The sequence below is a fragment of the Nicotiana tabacum genome, chromosome 15, assembly GCF_000715075.1.
Source record: "Nicotiana tabacum cultivar K326 chromosome 15, ASM71507v2, whole genome shotgun sequence".
NCBI lineage: Eukaryota > Viridiplantae > Streptophyta > Magnoliopsida > Solanales > Solanaceae > Nicotiana > Nicotiana tabacum.
This window is the reverse complement of record NC_134094.1, coordinates 130976081-130998968: the sequence shown is the minus strand read 5'-3', so window position 1 is coordinate 130998968 and position 22888 is coordinate 130976081. Positions and strand designations below refer to the sequence as shown.

The 22888-nt window shown below is 36.7% G+C and overlaps 1 protein-coding gene and 1 long non-coding RNA gene across 2 annotated transcripts; both read right to left on the bottom strand.

Annotated features, from left to right (window-relative positions):
• Positions 1 to 641: 641 nt before the first annotated feature.
• LOC107776602 (uncharacterized) lies at positions 642 to 2098 on the bottom strand. The gene is made up of 2 exons (XR_001646008.2): positions 1917 to 2098; positions 642 to 1277 (listed from the first exon to the last, which is right to left on the bottom strand). It is a non-coding gene; the product is annotated as an uncharacterized LOC107776602 (long non-coding RNA).
• Positions 2099 to 5570: 3472 nt separating this feature from the next.
• LOC107776603 (UDP-glycosyltransferase 75C1) lies at positions 5571 to 22618 on the bottom strand. The gene is given in 5 exon segments (XM_075231288.1): positions 5571 to 7101; positions 10646 to 10702; positions 10705 to 10932; positions 11273 to 11522; positions 22502 to 22618. Coding segments are annotated over 5 exon segments (1995 nt in total). The 3' UTR covers positions 5571 to 5758.
• Positions 22619 to 22888: the final 270 nt, after the last annotated feature.

The window sequence follows — 22888 nt, the reverse complement described above, 5'->3', positions numbered from 1 at the left end:
TCCAGGAGCAGAGCTTCCGGAGGCAGTAATAACAATATAAATAAGCAAGAAGGTAAAATTATATTGAGCTTTGAACATAGTATAGTATATGTTTGTCAGAAAATTCGTGTCCCTTACAATAACTGTAGAGCTCACTATTTATGGTTGCACCTAGGGAACAAGGTCCTGGGATTAAGCCACTCTTTAATGACAATTATGAAGGCCATTGAAGAATGTGTAACGGTAGGCAGTGAATGTCATATTCTCTGTAACGGATCATATACTTAATGCTTTAAAATATTCTCCACTAAATGTAACTGGGGTGGCATGCATTTATTTCTCCTTTATGAATGTCATTCTCTCCGATAACAAACGAGATCGTTGCATTCGGACCCGACTGTCTTCTGTCTTCAGCTCCACATATCACTTTCTCATGCGATCATTTAATATGGACATACTTTACCCTGTACATTTTTAACGTGAGTATTAGATACCGAGTGAGAAATAAAAATAAGTTTGTTCTATTTAAAATGAATGAAAGAATAGAATCCAGCAAGAAATAATTAATGAAACAGAATTCAATAAGAAATAAAGGAAAAATAAAGGAAAGGAAATACAAATAACATACATAGTCATACATATGATAAGATCATCACAAAATATTAATATGGTAACACCTTAACACACATTTATTTATTCAGAATAAAGATAGTAACTTTAATTTTACAAGTGACACAAAGCTTAGAAGGAGCAAGTAACAACAACAACATACACAATTTATTTTTACAAGTGAAGCCTGGGGAGGGTAGTGTATACACAGACTTTATTCCTATCTTGTGCAGATAGAAAGACTATTTTCGATAGACCATCGGCTCTTAGAAGGTGCAAGTAACAACAACAATAACAAGAAAAACATACCCAGTGTTTTTCTACAAATGGGGTCTGAGAAGGGTAGTGTGTACGCAGACCTTAATCCTGCCTTGTATCGATAGAAAGATTATTTCCGATAGAAACTCAGCTCTCAGAAGGATCAAGTAGGCAAAAAAGGAACATAGAAAATATCATATGAGATTGATTCAAATTGGGTTAATTTGGAGCCATGCAACTCTTAGACGACCTCCAACGCATACTCTTTCGACATTGTGAACACATTTTCTGTACATTGCATTCTGCACTAGATTTGCAAGGGGAGAAACATCTGCCTTTTAATGAGGTAAGATCTGGGATTAGAAACTGCTCAATCATCTGTATCTCTAAAGGTAGGACTCGCATAGCCATCACTTGAATGTTTGAATGAACTGCATAACATGTAAAAATCAAATTGTTAATTGTCCATCCAACTGCTTAAACTAAAAATAGTCGACGAAATGTATATATATAATCCATATGTATACATCTGTACAGGGGCGTACGCAGGAATTTTTATAAGCGGTATCGAAATTTATATAAGAACGAGAATAATAACTTTAATTATTGCACAAGAAATAGCCTTATTCTATTGATTTTGTTGAGTCTTTAGTTAGAAAAGGTCCTGAGTTCAATTCTAATTCAATCACAATTTTTAACCATAAGGGCTCTCTTAAATATTTGCAAAAAAAAAAAATGTGTTAGTTGAGGTTCGAACCTTTGACATCTAAAAGCAAAATCAAGCACATAACTGACGTACCAAGAAATAATTTATGTCAAGTGGTGTCATTTTTTCCTTCTTTATCTGTGTCCTTACGATATTAATATATATAGTAAAAAAAAAAAATCGATGAAGCAGTGTCGCGTGCCACCACTTCATTAAACGTGCATCCACCCATGCATCCATGTATAATCAGTGTATAATTTATGTATATCGGCTAACGAAAAGTAAATAATGAATTCGACTGACTATTTTTGTAAAGATTATATATTTTTTAACAAAGAAACTAATGGATGATCAAGTAACCTACCAGCCAATACTACAAGGAGAAGGCCAAAAGAGAAAGCAAGCTTGTGAGATAGGCACATCTTAGCCATGTTAACACACTTTCAACTATCTTATGATTATGGTAAGAAGAATAAGAGGAGGAGGAGCTAATTGTGTGAGTGCATTTTCTTGCTTGATGAAAGACCCTATATATAGGCTTTTAAAATTTTTTAAATATAAAAATATCCCTATATTTGTATTCACTGGTAGTGTTCCACTTGCCATTTTAAGTAGTGACATACTGACATGTCATGAGATAATAGATATATTATTATAAAACGGCGGCTTTTAATTCTTTGATCAATAAGTGTTATCTTATTGGCGGCTTTAATGGAGACACCTAAGCAGATTGACTCTTTGAACTTGGAATGATTTGTGTATCAGGCTATTTTTATTCTCTCTATCTCAATTTATTTGAATTTTGAAATTTGAACGAGTTTTTCTTTGATTGTTTATGTCTTTTTAATATATTAAATTCTCAGTTATGATATATAATACTTTATGTGTAATTTTTAAATGTATAAATTTTATTTCAAAAAAAAACTAAAAGATTTCATGTTCGAAAGCATAGTCAAAATTAAAAAATTCAACTCTCGAAATTTGAATGGTACCAAGTACGTTGGGACCTATGGAGTAATTGTTTTTGCACATCAGTACAAACATAATTATATAAAGGAAATTTTACCTCCTATAGCAAAGGTATACATCATATTTATTATAAATCAAAATTATTTTAAAATATTATTTTATATAGCTACCTTTTATATTTTGTAGCAAAATAGGTATTTGTGGTATACTTGACCGTTAAGGTGTGAAATACGCTATTTATGTTTTCTCTCTCTTTCTTTCGGTTAACATACGATTCTCTCTCAAAATCTCAGCAAATTTTTTTTCAATCTCTCTCTCTCTCTCTCTCTCTCTCTCTCTCTCTCTCTCTCTCTCTCTCTCTCTCTCTTCCTTCTCTCTCTTCGAGCAAATACCTCCTTCTAATCTGGCCGAATACTAGAATCACTGAACATGATTGCTAATTTCCATGAGGTAGAAGGTGAACAGGAAGGCCATGCTTTGGCACAAGAGAAGCATGGAATACAACCTTCTCATCTAGAATCATGAAACTTTCTTCTCTTCTTTGCTTTTTAGTCACATTCAATGATACAAATATATTGTATTCTGTACAAATACACTCAAATATATTTTGTATAAATATATTATTTTTTGATTGTATTTAGGTATTCCCAAGATCTGTATTTTTTAAATACAGCTGAATATCATTGTGTTTTGTGTTTTTTTGTTTGTTTGAATATAATCCAATTGAATACGGTAAATTGAATACAATGTATAATAGTGAATATATGTGAATTAAATATAATGTATACAATCAAATTGAATAGAACGGTATACACCCTATTTTCTTGATTTTTTTGTTGTTTGAATACAACTTAATTTAATATAATAAAACCGAATACAATTCAATATTGCGCTTTCCGTTATTAAACACCCGCAATCACTGTTTTTTAGGTAGATTACCTCACTGTATTTATAAATGCATTCGCGCGAATACATAAAATACATAATTAAACATCTATAATTCCTGTATTTTTACCTTATTGTATTTATAAATATAGTCGCGTGAATACACAGAATACAGAACAATATCATCGAAATTTATGTAGAATTGATTGTGTTGAGTTATTTTAGGAGTGTATCATATTAATTGATCCTCTTTCCGTTATTAGACAGCTGGACATACCTATTTTAAGGTGATTGTCGTTACTGTATTCATGAATACATGGCGCGAATATATGTGAATACATTCGCGTACAACTGGACTCCTATGTTTTTAGGTAATTTTTGCTACTGTATTCATGATTACAGTAGCGCGAATATATCGAATAAACTACCGTAACAACTGAATAATAGCTATAGGAAGTAATTATGTATATGTTAGCTATAGAAAGTTAATAGCCATTAAACAATAGTGGTTTCTGAAAATTTCTCTTACATAAAATAACTAAAAGGAATGGAGAATTAACCAAGAATGTAACTACTCTATAACTAGAGCTGTCAATATGGGCCGCCAAACCCCCCTAGCCTAGCCCACGCGGGCCTTGGCGTTTGATCGGCTAGGTTGGCAACCCATTATTAATGGGCCTTAAAATAGTTAGGCAGCCTTACGTGGGTCACAGACCGGCCCATATATATTTACATCTTATATTGACTTTGATCCAAAAAGTGAAGTTTGGAAAGTTTGCAGAACTTATGTGCCTTCCTTTGAATTATTCCATGGGGTATTATCGCTTTAGTCCGCGTTAAAAACTATTTATATTTGATGGTCGAAAAAATATATAAAATTTATATATATTTTGTATATAACATACATAATGTATATATATACAAAAAATATACAAATTTAATATATTTTTTCGATTATTATTTTTACAACGGCTATACAATGTCATTTTCCTTATTCTCCCATAAGGCTACACAACCCAATTGGTCCTAGTCGTTTGGGCTTGGCCCATGTTTGGCGGTGGTAGCCCAATTTAAGAAAAAGAAAAGAGCATTTTCTGTTATTCACATTTCTGCATGATGAAAATTGACTTGTAGAGATTGTAGTGTCTTTTCTTTAACTTCTACTCGACTAAAGAGAGATTTTGAATGTGATATGATTTCAGTAGGGACTTGTGTTGTAGTATGGGAAATTTTGTCTTATGTTGCTGGTATCATGTTGATACATCATACATCAAGGGCAGCCTTGTGCTTTAAGCTCTCGCGCGGAGTTCGGGGAAGGGTCGGACCACAAGCGTTTATTGTACGCAACCTTACCCTGCATTATTTCCACGGTCGAACCCGTTACCTGCTGGTCACATGACAACAACTTTACTAGTTACCCAAGACTCCCTTCTTCGTGTTGATACATAGTGCTTATAAAATAAATATTTCGTCGGTCTCTTGCTGTATCTTTTGACTCTGGTGGTGTATTTTTGTATCTGATAATTGTTACTCAGTATCTTATACAGGAATTTTTCATACCAGAAATCCTCCCCCCCAAACCACCAAATCAAAAAAAGAAGCACACCAGTAATAGAACAGAAAGAAAGCAGACTACAGATCAATTTGGATTGCAAATTACTGAATGAGATGTACTTTTTTGTGCTCGAAGGGTATATCGTATCTGCACAAGTATCAAATTAAGCTAGACTTACAACTAAGGAACTATAACTTATTACTATGTCTTGCGCTATTACTTATTTATAAAAATCAGTTCAATACTTGATAGTTGAGGTATGGCAGATGAGAGTTTCTCACTTGTTTGGCTACAAACATGTATCATGAACTAAATGTTTGAGATACATGCACATCCAATCTCATAAATGAACTTTTACGACCTGGTGGTCGGCGTAACAATAATGATATTTGTCGATATGCTACCGCCGGTACTTTTTCTCTTCTTTTTCTTTTCCGGCTCTTTATACCAATGCGATTTAATTCCAGTTACATATTTCAATTACGCCTTCCATGACTCTTAGATCTAGAGGTAGCTAGGATTATAGTTAAAGCCGCTAATAGAAAATAAATTCATGTTAGATGACATATTATTTACCCTATTCCCAAAAAATTGGTTTCACTACATATAGAGAGTATTAAGGCTATATTATAATGTGATTTTAGTTACTAAAGCAGGTTTCGGCTGCAACATATTAAATGCACTAATAATACTAAAAAAAAAATTACATTGTCACTGTATATAAGTTAAATTCGAACGAAAAAGATTACCGAACTGCATCCATTGGCCTTACCTTTTTCTTTCAGCTTACAAATGATTTATTCACCAAGCAAAACCTCATGAACATAAGCCTTGAGATTGACATTAGAAGAACCATCTTCTTTCATAGCATCCTTAGCCAATTCCTTCCACTTCTTAGCATTGTTTGTCAATTCTTCCCTTTTTTCCCCATCTCCTACCACAATCTCTATACACCTCTCGAACTCATTCCTCTCAATAACGCCTTCATTATTGGCGTTTACCCTGACTCCCGTCTTCCAAACATCTTGAATAAGCTTCGCATTGCATAATTGATCGGTCCAGAGTGGACATGCCACAACTGGCACCCCCGAAGTCAAGCTCTCAATAGTCGAATTCCATCCACAATGAGTCAAGAAACAAGCCAAAGAAGGATGTTGTAAAACCTCCACTTGTGAACACCAAGGAACAGTTTTCCCTAACTCTTCCAATTCCTCTTTGCAACTCAAATTTTCAAATGGTTTTTCACCATTTAGTCCCTCTCTAATTACCCACAAAAAAGGCCTTTTACACAATACTAATCCTTGAGCAATCTCTTCCATAAGTTGATTTGGTATCATAGAATAGCTACCAAATGCTACATATACTACAGATTCTTTAGCCTTAGAATCCAACCACTCAATATAATCCCTTGAATCCTGTCTCATATCAGCTCCAAATGAAGTATCAGAACTATCATTTCCATCAAGAAAAGCTGAAGGAATTAAAGGGCCAATTCCAACCATATTCACATTCTTTAAAACACTCAAAGCATCAGATTCTAAAGCATCAAAAGTATTCACAAGCACCCTTTGGTTTATCTCGCTATTAATCAACTCGACATGATCTTTCATTGACAATAATGTCCAATCATTTGAATCAGCAAACACAAATGAAGGCAAATCGCGAGGGGATAACAAAGGCAGCCCATGAAGCTCTAAAAATTTATCCTTTGGACAATTCTTGATAGTATCCTCATAACCGTTGAAAAAATAGTAGTAAATATCCAAAACTGTGGCTGGTTGAATCCAAAGAAACGTCGATGGAACGTTTATGCTCTTGGCTAGTAAACCAACCCAACCAGTCAAGGTCGTGTAAATAATACGTTTAAAGGGGTTCCCCTGATTTTTCCTGGTTTTGACCAAATCGGTCACAAATTCAGAACCATTAGTCCTGAACGATTTATTGAACTCGTGGAAGTTATTCGTAGACCCTTTGAAGTTGCCATCAAAACCATCAGAGAAAGGAGAAAATGTTAATCCTTCTATAGTTGGAAGATTTGTGATGCGATTGAAAGCTGTTAGACTTGTGGAAAATGTGACATTCACTCCTAATTTGACTAAACGTTTGGAAAATTGAATGCATGGATTAATGTTTCCTTGTCCTGGAAATGTTACAAGAAGAACATGGCAATTATCCTTCAAAATTTCCATTTTTGAAGTAAGACTTGGTTAATGTTGTAAATGTTTTTTCTTGCCCTGGAAATGTTGGTTATGTTTGTTAGTAGGTTTTAGAGGTTATATAGAGAAGATAATAAATAAGTGGACAATATTATACTGACTGACCTTATCAGGACGATGTCCATACACATTCGCTTATGTACTCTAATATCTTTCAATTTGCAAATGTAGCCACAAATTCATAGCTCCTCGCAAGTAAAAGTTATCTCCATTTCCTGCTATTAGACATTAATTTTGAAGATGAAAGATCAGAGCGAGTTAGGTCCATAGAGAGAATAGTTTTTGTTTTGGTTAAAAATCTATTAACCCGGTTCATTTTATTTGAAATATAGAAAAAGTTCAAAAATTAATATTAATATTTTTAAAATTACAGTTATTTCAAAGTCAACTAGCGATTATTGATCATAATAAGCGCGAGTTGGTAATCTGAAAATAATTATAATCCATAAGGTGAATATATACATGGCTGCCTGCCACTGATAAGAACACGATAAGTTACTGCGCATATAAACTGGTTTTGAATTTTGTATTTTCTAGAAAATGTGGCATTCTAAGATGACGACAACAACAACAACATACCCATTAATATCCCACACTGTAAGGTCTGGGGAGGGTAGTGTGTACGCGGACCTTACTCCTACCTTGTGAGAATAGAGAGGTTGTTTCTAATAGACCCTCGGCTCAGGAAAGCATAAGCACCACATTAATGAAAATATAGATAAGAAGGGACAACACCAAAAAAATCATAAAAAGCAGAATAAAAATAACAAGATAGTAAGGTGATCAACTATGAAAGAAAATAACAGTTAGTCATAAAAATCTATTGCCAACAGAAAGGGAGCCTGCGTGCCAATACTACTGTTATGAACACTCTAGACTACCTAATTTACTACCCTAATCCTCGACCTTCATGCTATCAAAGATCATGTCCTCGGTCAGCTAAGGTTGCGTCATATCTTGCCTAATTACCTCTCCCCACCTCTTCTTTGGCCTACCTTTACCTCTCTGTAGGCCCTCTAATGTCAACCTCTCACACCTCCTCACTGGTGCGTCTGCGCTCCTCCTCCTCACATGACCAAACCACCTAACTCGCGCTTCCCGCATCTTGTCCTCAATAGGGGGCACACCCACCTTGTCGCGAATAACCTCATTTCTGATCCTATCTAACTTAGTGTGCCTGCACATCCATATCAACATCCTCATCTCTGCTACCTTCATCTTCTGTACATGAGTGATCTTGACTGGCCAACACTCAGCCCCATACAACCTCGTCGGTCTGACCACCACTCTGTAGAACTTACCTTTAAGTTTCGGTGACACCTTCTTGTCACACAAAACACCGGAAGCAAGTCTCCATTTCATCCATCCCGCCCCAATACGATGTGTGACATCTTCATCGATCTCCCCATCCCTCTAAATAACAGACCCAAAGTACTTAAAACTCTCTCTCCTAGGGATGACCTGTGAGTCCAGCCTCACCCCCCTTTCCCCTCCTTGAGTCTCGCCACTGAACTTACACTCCAAGTATTCTGTCTTGGTCCTTCTCAACTTGAAACCTTTAGACTCCAGGGTCTGCCTCCATACATCTAATCGCGTGTTCACACCGTCTCGCGTCTCGTCAATCAATACAATATCATCTGCAAATAGCATGCACCACGGCACCTCCCCTTGGATGTGGCGCGTCAGTACGTCCATCGCCAGGACAAACAAAAAGGGGTGAGTGCCAACCTCTGATGCAACCCCATCATAACCGGTAAATGGTCCGAGTCCCCACCTACCGCCCTCACTCGAATTTTTGCTCCATCATACATGTCCTTAATCACCCTAACGTAGGCAACAGGTACACCTTTAGCCTCCAAACATGTCCACAAAACCTCCCTCGAAACTTTATCGTACGCATTTTCTAAGTCGATGAACACCATATGCAAGTCCTTCTTCCTCTCTCTATACTGATCCATCAATCTCCTAACAAGGTGGATGGCTTCTATAGTCGAATTCCCCGCCATAAACCCGAACTGGTTCTCGAAAATAGACACACTCCTCTTCACCCTTAGCTCTACCACTCTTTCCTAGACTTCTATAGTATGACCAAGCAGTTTGATACCCCGATAGTTATTGCAATTTTGAATATCACCCTTGTTCTTGTATACATGAATCATCGTGCTCCACCTCCACTCTTCGGGCATCTTCTTCGTTTTAAAAATGACACTAAATAACCCAGTGAGCCACTCCTAACCTGCCTTGCTCGCACTTTTTCAAAACTCCACCGAAATTTCATCCAGTCCGGTCGCTTTGCCCCTGCTCATCTTATGCATAGCCCCCCAACTTGATCAACTCTAATCCGCCTATAATACCAAATGTCATAACAACTCTCTGAGAGTTCCAAATCACCCAGTATAATGCTCATGTCCCCCTCCTCGTTGAAGAGACTATGGAACTAGGCCTGCCATCTCCGACGGATAAGCCCCTCATCCAATAAAACTCTACCTTTTTCGTCCTTGATGCACTTCACTTGGTCCAAGTCACAAACCTTCATTTCTCGCGCCTTGGCTAACCTGAACAGCCTCTTATCCCTACCTCGGCCCTCGAGTTCCTCATACAAACGATTAAAAGCAGTTGTGTGATACTTCTATACTTATAGAAAAAATATACTTATATTTTTGCGTTTCATCGTGCAGATTAACTGGTAACTGATAAAATTATTGTCATGTGATCAGGGAGGTCATAGGTTCGAACCGTGAAAATAGCCTTTTGCAAAAATGCAGGGTAAGACTGCGTACAATAAATTCTTGCGGTCCGGACCTTTCCCGGACCCCGTGCATAGCGGGAGCTTTGTGCACCGGGCTGACATTTTTTTTCATCATGCAAACTAATAGTTCTTTAATCAAGCAGATATGATAAAACACGTGAATGGACGAGTATATGAAGGAGATGATCTCCGATCATTTACGATTTGAATAGAAGAAAATGAACCGATAAATTTTTTATGTGTTTTATTTACTGATCACGTGAATAATATCATATAAATAAAATAACATATGTAATGGATTATAAAACCAAATCTCACCAGTATATGAGTTGTGCAACTCACAAACTGGACTATAACTTGTCATTGATCTTTTTGTGCTTTCTCATCTTGGATTTTATTAAGTAAAACTTAAAAGCAGAAACTAAGTAAAAGCTTGCACTTGGAAGATAGAGATACCAAGACCACTAAGCTATGTTCATTTTATTACAATAATAATAATAATAATATACCCAGTATTATTCTACAAGTGAAATTTGAGGAGGATAGTACGTATCAAGACCTTACCCTATCTTGTACATATAGAGAGGTTGTTTCTGAAAGATACTCGAAAGCGATGATCATTTTATTCTCAATAAATTAAAAGGAAGAAGAGAAGGACCAAAAAAGGAGAGAAAAAAGTTTCATAGATTAAAGACTAAGTTTTAAAGCATATTAATAACCTTTAGCAACCTCATCAATAAAAGCCTTTAAATTCTTGTGTGGAGATCCACCTTCTTCACAGCTTCTCTAGCCAATTCTTTCAATTTCTTAGCATTCTTTCTTAATTCTTCTCCTTTTTTCCTCCATCCATTACCAATCCAATGCATCTTTTCAGTTTATTCACTTTCCACAACACCATCTTCATTCACATTTACCCTCACTCCACTCTTCCACACATCTTCAATTTGTTTAGCATTTGTCATTTGATCTATCCATTGAGGAAATGCCACGACCGGCATTCCACAAGCTAAGCTCTCGAGAGCCGAATTCCATCCACAGTGAGAGACAAAACATCCCAAAGATGGATATTTTAACACTTCAAGTTGTGAACACCACGACACTATTTTTCCTATTTTTTCCAACTCTTCAATACAACCAAACTTTATCTCGTCTTCTTTGCATTTTTTAATTTTCTTTTATTACCCATAAAAATGATCTCCTTATATCTATCAACCCTTTTGATATCTCCTCCATTTGGCTAACTGATGGATTCATTAAACTCCCAAATGATATATAAACAACTGATGAATTTGGCTTTGAGTTTAACCATTCCATATAATCATTTGATTTCTCAAAAAGATCAGCACCAAAAGAAGAATCCAAAGGGTTATTTCCATCCAAAAAAGCAGAAGGAATCAATGGTTCAATTCCATAAAACTTGTAATTTTCTATAGCTTTGAGTGCCTCAGGTTCCAATTCATCAAATGTATTCACAAGAATTTTAGGGTTGATTTCAGCATCTAATGTGTCTATTAATTCCTTGAAAGGAGGAATTGCAATACAAAGACTTCCTTTTGCACTTGAGGGAATTAAAAATCAACCAACATCTTGAGTTTTCTATTGTGGAAGCCCTGAAAGTTGAATTGACCAATTTGGATCATTGGTGTCACGATCCGAAATTCTCACTTTTGGACTGTGATGGCGCCTAATATTTCACTTGCTAGGCAAGCCAAAGTTATAATAATATTATCCATTTTTAAAATAATATTTTTTAATTTATTAATAACAAAGAACAAATGCGGAAGTGAAGTCTGAAATATAGTAATAATCCTTAAAAATAACGGTGTCTAAATACCATCCCAGAATTGGTGTCACAAGTGCACGAGCTTCTAGAATAATACAAATAAAGGTCTGAACAAAATAAAGTTGTCTGAAAATAAACACACAGCTAAAGTAAAGTAGACGGGGACTTCAGAACTGCGAAAGTCGTGCAGTTATACCTCAAGTCTCCTCTGAGTAGCTGAAATCCGAGCAAGTCTATGGTACGCCGCTAGGACCAACCCCGAAATCTGCACAAGAAGTGCAGAGTGTAGTATCAGTACAACCGACCCTATGTACTAGTAAGTGCTAAGTCTAACCTCGATGAAGTAGTGACGAGGTTAAGGCGGTTCACTTACATTAACCTGTACGCAATATTAGTAACAACAACAAATAATAGAAATAAATCAGGTAACTCATTTATAATAATTAAAGCTATTTCTGCAGTCATAACCAATTATCATTTCCATCAATTCTGTTGCTGCGTACAACCCGCTCTCACAATATATTCACATTCAATTCTGTTGCAGCGTGCAACCCGCTCTCCCAATATATTCCTTTTAATCAAGTCTGCCATATATTTATTTCAATCAAGTATATATAGACTTTTAAATAAGTCTGTTGCGGCATGCAATCCGATCCCCCAATATTAACTTTTAAATAAGTCTATTGCGGCGTGTAATCCGATCTCCCAATATTGACTTTTAAATAAGTCTATTGCGGCGTGCAATACGATCACTCAATATTGACTTTTAATAAGTCTGTTGCGGCGTGCAACCCGATCCTTCAATATGGACTTTTAATAAGTCTGTTGCGGTGTGCAACCCGATCCTCCAATATGGACTTTTTAATAAGTCTGTTGCGGCGTGCAACCCGATCCTCCAATATATTCATTTCAACCAATTTTGTTGTGGCGTGCAACCCCCTCATCGATATATACATTTACCAATTCAATACTGTTGCGGCGTGAAACCCGCTCCTCCAATATATTCATTTACCAATTCTTATAGAAGCAATTTCCCCAATAAATGCAATATAAAATTATACGACAACATGAATACAATAATTATGATTTAATTATGAAACAAACAATGGAAAATAGCAAGTTATTATGGAAATGAGAGAGAAAATAGGCAGTTTAATATTTAATATGCTAAATGTCAAATAACAATTAAGACACATAATTCAAATAGCATGTAACAATTAATGTAAGAATTCAAGGATTAATATTTGACAAAGAATAGGAGAGAAACAATTATTATAATAATTAATTCATAATTTAAAATAATTTATGATTTTTCAAGTAAGTAGGCAAATAATTAATTTGACGGGGTATAGACACTCGTCACCTCGCCTATACGTCGTTCACATGCATTTCACATAACAAATAATTTAAGGGTTCTATTCCCTCTAGTCAAGGTTAACCACGACACTTATCTCGCTTTGCAATTTTCAATCAATTACTCAACCACAACTTTTCCTTTTAAATTTGTCTCCAAAAACTTCAAATCTATTCACAAACAATTCGATATACTCAATACGAATCATAGGAATTAATTTCATATGAATTTACTAATTTTCTGGATAAAAATCCAAAATTCATTTAAATATTCGACAGTAGGACCCACATCTCAAATCCCGAAAAAACTCGTGAAATCCGAACACCCGTTCAGTTACGAGTTCAACCATACAAAAATTATCCAATTCCGATATCAAATGGACCTTCAAATCTTAAAATTTTATTTTTGGAAGATTTTATAAAAATCTAATTTTGCTTCCCTAAATTCACGGATTCATGATGTAAATGAGTATGGAATCATGAAATATAATCAATATAGGATAAGGAACACTTACCCCAAGAATCATACAGAAATCACCCATCATTACCCAAACTCGAAATTGAATATTAGGGGTTAGAACCTTACCTATTTGATGAAGAACTTGAGGAATTTCTTGTTGGTTTTCAAGGCTTTGACAAGAATTTGATGAACAAGACACTTTATCTACTTCCTCTCTCTAGAACACTTTCATTTCTCTCTAAAATCATCAAATAAATGCCCCAAAATAAACCTCCAAATTAAATTTCGGGCATACGTCCAAGTCCCAAATCACGATACGGACCTACCGGAACAATCAAAATATTGATCCGGGTCCGTTTGCTCAAAATGTTGACCAAAGTCAACTCAGTTGAGTTTTAAGGCTTTAGTTCACATTTTAATTAATTTTTCACATAAAAACATTCCAGAAAATTTTACGAACTTCGCACGCAAGTCGAGGAGTGACAAATAGTGCTTTTCGAGGTCTTAGAATACAAAATTAGTTATTAGATTTAAAGATGACATTTTGGGTCATCACAATCTCCACCTCTAAAATAAACGTTCGTCCTCGAACGAAGTTAGAAAAAGTACCTGAGCTGGTGAATAAGTGTGGATATTTACTCCATATGTCCGACTCGGACTCCCAGGTAGATGCCTCAACCGGCTGACCTCTCCAGTGCACTCGAACTGAAGGATAACTCTTAGACCTCATTGTCGGACTTTCCGGGCTAGAATAGCCACCGACTCCTCCTCGCAAGTCAAATCTTTGTCTAATTAGACTGAGCTAAAATCTAACACATGGGACAGATCACCATGATATTTTTGGAGCATAGACACATGGAACACCGGATAAACCGCTGATAAACTAGGTGGTAATGCAAGCCTGTAGGCTACTTCACCCACCCTTTCAAGAATTTCAAAGGGTCCAATATACCTAGGGCTCAACTTGACCTTCTTTCCGAACCTCATTACACCTTTCATAGGTGAAACTCGGAGTAATATTATTTCTCCAACCATGAATGCAATATCATGAACTTTACGGTCGACATAACTCTTTTTCCTAGACTGAGTTGTGCGAAGTCGATCTTGAATAAATTTGACCTTATCCAAGGAATCATGTACCAAATCGGTACCCAACAACCGAGCCTCTCCCGGTTCAAATCAACCAACTGGCGATCGGCATCGCCTTCCGTATAACGCCTCATATGGTGCCATCTGAATGCTTGACTGGTAGCTATTATTATAAGCAAACTCCGCAAGTGTCAAGAATTGATCCCAAGAACCCCCAAAGTCCATAATACAAGTGCGAAGCATATCTTCCAATATCTGAATGGTGCGCTCTGACTGTCCGTCTGTCTGTGGATGAAATGTTGTACTCAAATCAACCCGCGTGCCTAACTCACGATGTACAGCTCTCCAGAAGTGTGAGGTAAACTGCGTACCTCAATCTAAAATAATCGACACGGGCACCGTGAAGGCGGACAATCTCACAAATGTAAATTTCAGCTAACCTTTCTGAAGAATAGGTAACTGCCACTGAAATGAAATGTGCTGACTTGGTCAACCTGTCCACAATGACCTAAACTGCATCAAAATTTCTCTGATTCTGTGGGAGTCCAACAACAAAATCCATAGTGATACACTCCCATTTCCATTCAGGAATTTCTAACTTCTGAAGCAAACCACCAGGTCTCTGATGCTCGTTCTTAACTTGCTGACAATTCAGACACCGAGCTACATATGCAACTATATCCCTTTTCATTCTCCTCCACCAATAATGTTGCCGCAAATCTTGATACATTTTGGCGGTACCTGAATGAATAGAATACCTAGAACCGTGTGCCTCTTCAAGAATTAATTCACGAAGCCCATCCACATTAGGCACACAAATACGACCCTGCATTCGCAGAACTCCATCTTTCCCCACAGCAACCTGTTTGGCATTACCGTGCCGCACCGTGTACTTAAGGACAAGTAAACGAGGATCATCATACTGCCTTTCTCTGATGCGCTCGTATAAAGAAGACGGAGCGATTGTGCAAGCTAGATCCCGACTAGGTTCTGAAATATCTAACCCTACGAACTGATTAGCCAAAGTCTGAACATCTGCAGGTAATGGCCTCTCACCAACCGGAATATATGCAAAACTGCCCATACTCACAGCCTTTCTACTCAAAGCATCGACCACCACAATGGCATTTCCGGGGTGATACAAATGGTGATATCATAGTCTTTCAACAACTCTAACCATATTCTCTGCCTCAAATTAAGATCCTCTTGTTTGAACAGGTACTGAAAGATACGATGATCGGTAAATACCTCACACGAGACACCGTAGAGGTAATGCCTCCAAATCTTCAGTGCATGAACAATGGCTGCCAGTTCTAATTCATGAACAGGAAAATATTTCTCGTGAACTTTCAACTGCCGCGATGCATATGTAATCGCCCTGCTATCTTGCATTAATACTGCACCAAGACCAATGTGAGATGCATCACAATACACCGTATAAGATCCTGAACCTGTGGGTAATACTAACACTGGCATCGTAGTCAAAGCAGTCTTGAGTTTCTGAAAGCTCAACTCACATTCGTCTGACCATCTAAATATGGCACCCTTCTGGGTCAATCTGGTCTTAATAGTTATTCATAATCAATTACAGAATCATCAATTAACTTCATGTTAACCAAAATCTCATTTCAAACCTTCACAATACTAATAACGAGATGCGAGGCATGAAAACCTCATAATTATTTACCTGAATTAACGAGTCACATTTAACGCCACCTGGGCGGGCACCTACCTTGTAGGTTACAACTCAATATTACAACACGAATTTGGTAAGTATGCACAGAGAATTTCATACAAAAATTTTCAAATAAGCCTAGCAGGCATGACTCCCTATTAGTACTATAGTACAAATTTAATTTCACAAGGGAGAATTTAAACACAAGAATTTTTATCACAAGGATCTCGTCTTTGTATAACTTCCACCGCAGCTCATAGCCCGGTTTAAACATATCAATTTATTTTAAAATCTGAGGACCTCAGCCTCAGTTCTAAATCATAATTAATATGCACATTTTGCCAATCGAAACTTTCCATTTTCTCTTTTTAAATAACTTTCGTTAAACAAAATGACAACACATAATAAACCCCACACTGGTAGGGCATATAATTCACAATTTGTAATTAATTATCCGTAAATTACATCAAAACTTACCGAAATATGTAACAGAAAGCCACCTTTAGCCTCACAGCTCTTATTAGAGACCAACATGGAATGATAGGCGTAATTATCTCCATAAAACCTCCCAACAGGAGTAAACACATAAGTAGATTATAGAATTATGAGGCTCACTCATAAGTAGAGCACAATAGGAGGACTCGTCTTGATACTCAGAACTGAATTAAGTTAAGAAAATTATTCCTTTATTTTAAATCGAGGTCGTACCTATAACAACACCATCTGATGTAACGACCTCCGCCATTCCATAAAACAAATATAACAACGGCTGGGTCTCCACCTCTAGGACGCCTTCTACCCGCCTGTCCTCCACCCCTAACTGGTCGTGTGGGTGGTGTAGTAACTGTAATGGGGCACTTAGCCTGAGTGCTTTGATAAAATATGCCTCTCCCAAGTTTGGGATAATTGTTTTTTTTCATGATGTGCCTAGTATCACCGTATTCATAACAACCCATTTGCGGGTTTGGCTGCTCATATTGAGTCTGTGCTAGATAACTGGAATAACCATTGTAGGTACTCATATCGGTAGTGCATTAAAAGAACTTACTGGAGCACCGCGAGTAATCTGATGTGCGGACTGGGTTGGCTGACTGCCCGAGCCTCCACCATAATAATTTATACTTTCAGAGTAGAATCCACTGAATCCCCCAGAACCTCGAGACGTCTTGGTCTCCTTAATTTCCTTTTTATCATCCCGAACACGTTCTAATATCTTGGAAATTTCTACCACTAGCGGAAATGAAGTATCAGCCTGTAGCTCCCAAGTCGTACAAAATTTTACGATTATAATTGAGTCCTTTAATGAGTCTGTGGACTCGCTTTCTGGCTGTAGGAAGAAAAGTAGGAATACGACGGGCTACCTAATTGAACCTGATGGCATATTATGACACCGTCAGGGTGGCCTGACGCAACCGTTCAAAACCTATGTGCCATACATTACGGAGAGTCCGGGAACAAACTCTTTCAAAAGCATTTCTAAGAACTGAGCCAAGTCGGCGGTGTTGCATTGACTGGTCTGCCCTCTTCATAGGCTTTCCACATACACTTGTGGAGAATTATCTCTCCCAAGGCCAATTTATTCTTTTGTTATGCTGACTCAACACTGTTGAGCTGACCCATTTTTTAACACCCCTATTTATACACAACGACCACAAAGGTAGAGCTCCATACAGACAAATCTTGGTCCAAAATCTCGTCAACCACTGTATTTCCTATGAAGCACCCCAAAATCCGCAACCATAACGTCCACGCTGAGTAGACTTTCTAAAAATTAAAGTTATTTCTCTAACTCCTTTGGTACTGAAGTATAAGATTATTAAGTAGGCGGACATACCGCAAGTCCCAACCTTATCCTCTACAAAATCTCAGGTCTTAAACATGTATAAATTTTGGAGAACCTTTCAGTACCATATATATATATATATATACATTTCAGGCCAAAACTGATATAACACATGACCCCGCAATCCATCCATTGATAGTGGACTCCCCCACTCGGCGTGATGTCATAGTTTACCACGTCCGATGATCCACTATATTAACCTTCACACCTCGTATAAATCAACCAGATGCCAAGGTCCGTCGCACCCCTCACATGATTCACTGGTTGATCTCTCAATACGTCCGCATCTTCAGTTGGAACCACACGTTGAGGCAATGTTGAGCATCTCTGGCTCTTTCGTAGTCCATCTGCGGCATCACGAACCGTCGATGCACAACTGATACTGAGTGTGTAATGTCATACACGAGTGGATACAAAGGAATATGAGATATATGTTTCAAGATAAATCAATGCCGCACGATCAGGAATGAAGGAAGTAGAATTATTCCTAAACTTTGTAGCCTCTGGAAGATAAGTACAGATGTCTCCGTACCGATCCTTCAGACTCTACTAAGCTTGTTCATGACTCGTGAGACCTATGTAACCTAGTGCTCTGATACAAACTGTCACGACCCGAAATTTCTACCTTCGGACTGTGATGGCGCCTAACATTTCATTTGCTAGGCCAGCCAACGTTAGAATAATATTATCCATTTTTAAAATAATATTTTTTAATTTATTAATAACAAAGAACAATTGCGGAAGTAAAGTCTGAAATGTAGTGAATAATCCTTAAAAATAACGGTATCTAAATACCATCCCAGAATTGGTGTCACAAGTGCACGAGCTTCTAGAATAATACAAATAAAGGTCTGAACAAAATAAAGTTGTCTAGAAACAAACACACAGCTAAAGTAAAGTAGACAGGGACTTTAGAACTGCGAACGTCGTGCAGTTATACCTCAAGTCTCCTCTAAGTAGCTGAAATCCAAGAAAGTCTATGGTACGCCGCTGGGACCAACTCCGAAATCTGCACAAGAAGTGCAGAGTGTAGTATCAGTACAACCGATCCCATGTACTAGTAAGTGCTGAGCCTAACCTCGACGAAGTAGTGACGAGGCTAAGGCGGTTCACTTACATTAACCTGTACGCAATATTAATAACAACAACAAATAATAGAAATAAATCAGTTAACTCATTTATAATAATTGAAGCTAATTCAGCAGTCATAACCAATTATCATTTCCATCAATTCTGTTGCAGCGTACAACCCGCTCTCACAATATATTCACATTCAATTCTGTTACAACGTGCAACCCGCTCTCCCAATATATTCGTTTTAATCAGGTCTATCATATATTTATTTCAATCAAGTATATATAGACTTTTAAATAAGTCTGTTGCGGCGTGCAATCCGATCCCCTAATATTGACTTTTAAATAAGTCTATTGCGGCGTGTAATCCGATCCCCCAATATTGACTTTTAAATAAGTCTATTGCGGCGTGCAATCCGATCCCCCAATATTGACTTTTAATAAGTCTGTTGCGTCGTGCAACTCGATCCTCCAATATGAACTTTTAATAAGTCTGTTGCGGCGTGTAACCCGATCCTTCAATATGGAATTTTTAATAAGTCTGTTGCGGCATACAACCCGATCCTCCAATATATTCATTTTGATCAATTTTGTTGCGGCGTGCAACCCGCTCCTCCAATATATATATATATTTACCAATTCAATGCTGTTGCGGCATGCAACCCGCTCCTCCAATATATTTATTTACCAATTCTTATAGAAGAAATTTCCCCAATAAATACAACAATTAATATAAAATTATAAGACAACAAGCATACAATATTTATGATTTAATTATGAAACAAACAATGACAAATAGCAAGTTATTATGGAAATCAAAGAGAAAATAGGCAGTTTAATATTTAATATGCTAAATGTCAAATAACAATTAAGACACATAATTCAAATAGCATGTAACAATTAATGCAAGAATTCAAGGATTAATATTTGACAAAGAATAGGAGAGAAACAATTATTATATAATTAATTCATGATTTAAAACAATTTATGATTTTTCAAGTAAGTAGGCAAACAATTAATTTGACAACGTATAGACACTCGTCACCTCGCCTATACGTCGTTCACATACATTTCACATAACAAATAATTTAAGGGTTCTATTCCCTCTAGTCAAGGTTAACCACGACACTTATCTCGCTTTGCAATTTCCAATCAATTACTCAACCACAACTTTTTCTTTTAAATTTGTCTCCAAAAATTTCAAATCTATTCACAAACAATTCGATACACTCAATACGAATCATAGGAATTAATTTCATATGAATTTACTAATTTTCTGGATAAAAATCCAAAATTCATTTAAATATTCGACAGCGGGACCCACGTCTCAAATCCTAGAAAAACTCGCGAAATCCGAACACCCGTTCAGCTACGAGTTCAACCATACAAAAATTATCCAATTCCGATATCAAATGGACCTTCAAATCTTAAATTTTTATTTTTGGAAGATTTTATAAAAATCTGATTTTGCTTCCCTAAATTCACGGATTCATGATGTAAATGAGTATGAAAACATGAAATATAATCAATATAGGATAAGGAACACGTACCCCAAGAATGATACTCTTAATCACCCATCATTACCAAAACTCAAAATTGAATATTAGGGGTTAGAACCTTATCTCTTTGATGAAGAACTTGAGGATTTTCAAGGCTTTGACAAGACTTTTATGAACAAGATACTTTATCTACTTCCTCTCTCTTTTAACTTCTCTCTAAAATCATCAGATAAATGCCCCAAAATAAACCCCAAAGACTATTTATCAAAATAGGGTCGGGTTATGAAAATAGGAAAATTATCCCTCCAAAAACAGGTATGCGGTCACACAATGGACCGCACAATTGGTGTGCGGGTCGCAAAATGATCGCACAAATCGGTGCCCAGAACTGGGCTGTTCTGGACCATTTTGCGACCAGTTTGCGGTCGCATAATCATTTTGCGATCGCATAATGGTCGCAAAATCGCATTCTGTCAGCCTTTGGTAATTTGGTCATAACTTCTTGTAGGAATGTCCAAATGATGAACGGTTTAAAGAGTTAGAAACTAGACTCAAAGATCTTGGATTTGATAGGTAATACACTATATAACACTTCATATCAAGAGAGGTATGCTCATTTGAAGTTAGGTCTTGCGCGAACTCACTTGAAACCTTAGTCTATTATGAAATTTCCAACTTCTACATTCGATGCCGAAACCTATCGAATCAAGTCCGATTGACCTCAAATTTTTGCACACAAGTCATAAATGACATAACGGAGCTATGAACATTTTCGAAACTGGATTCTGACATTAAAAAATCAACCCCGTGATCAAACTTGAAAATCTTTAGCCTTTAAATTATTAGTTTCTGTTAAATGGTCATAACTTGGGTTAGGGACCTCCACATTAAATTCCGGGCATACGTCCAAGTCCCAAATCACGATACGCACCTACTGGAACTGTCAAAATACTGATCCGGGTCCGTTTACTTAAAATATTGACCAAAGTCAACTCAATTGAGTTTTAAGGCTCAGTTCATATTTTAATCAATTTTTCACATAAAAATATTCTGAAAAATTTTACGAACTTTGCACGCAAGTCGAGGACTGACAAATAGTATTTTTTAAGGTTGTAGAATACAGAATTAATTATTAGATTTAAAGATGACATTTTGGGTCATCACAATTGAATTCATTAGCAATGGATTTTTCATAACCATGAATTTTGAAGTAATATATATCCAATATTGTAGCTGGTTGACTCCAAAGAAGAGCAGAAGGGATGTTAACTTCACATGCGACCTGTTGAGACATAATATAATTAAATAATTAAATAATTAAAATTGAGTTTTTTCTAATAACTTCAATATGATATTAGAGCAGGTAAGGCGTCCAATCTTGAGTTCAAATCTCCACATGTTTGATCCAAGAAAAAGAATTAGGCTCAAACGCGAGAAGGCGTGTCGTGACGTAATATACAACAACAAACTCAGTATAATCCACAAAGTAGGGTATGGGGAGGGTATACACAGACTTTTATCCTTATCTTGTGAAAGATTTTTTTTTAAAAAGGGCAGCCCAGTGCACTAAGCTCCCGCTATGTGCGGGGTCTGGGGAAGGGCCGGACCACAAGGGTCTAGTGTATGCAGCCTTACCCTACATTTCTGCAAGAGGCTATTTTCACAGCTCGAACCCGTGATCTCCTGGTCACATGGAAGCAACTTTACCAGTTACGCCAAGGCTCCTCTTTTAAAAAATAAAAAGTATAATATCTTATATAATTGAATAATTAAAAATATATTATCTCTAATAATTTAAACTTTTGAATGAGATGGTTACATGGAGTAAAGAAGGCAAGTTATAGGACGGCCCTTTTCAGAGCAAGTGAGAATAATATTTTTCACAGTTTCACTTCCATATTTACGAAGTTGTGACATGTAAAATACAGGGTCTTTTGAATGATCAAAACCATCATCAAACCCATCAGAAAAATGGAACAAAATTCAACCCCTTTGGAGCATTAACAATGGATTTTTCATCCATACGGTTTTGGGCGTAAATGCTTGTTGAAAATGTCACTTCTATGCCCATTTTGACAAGATTCTGGCAAATTGTAGTGCTGGATTAATATGTCCTTGTGCTGGAAATGTTGTTAAAATGATATGAGGCTGCACCATATTTTCTTTGCCTAGTTAATAAAACACTTG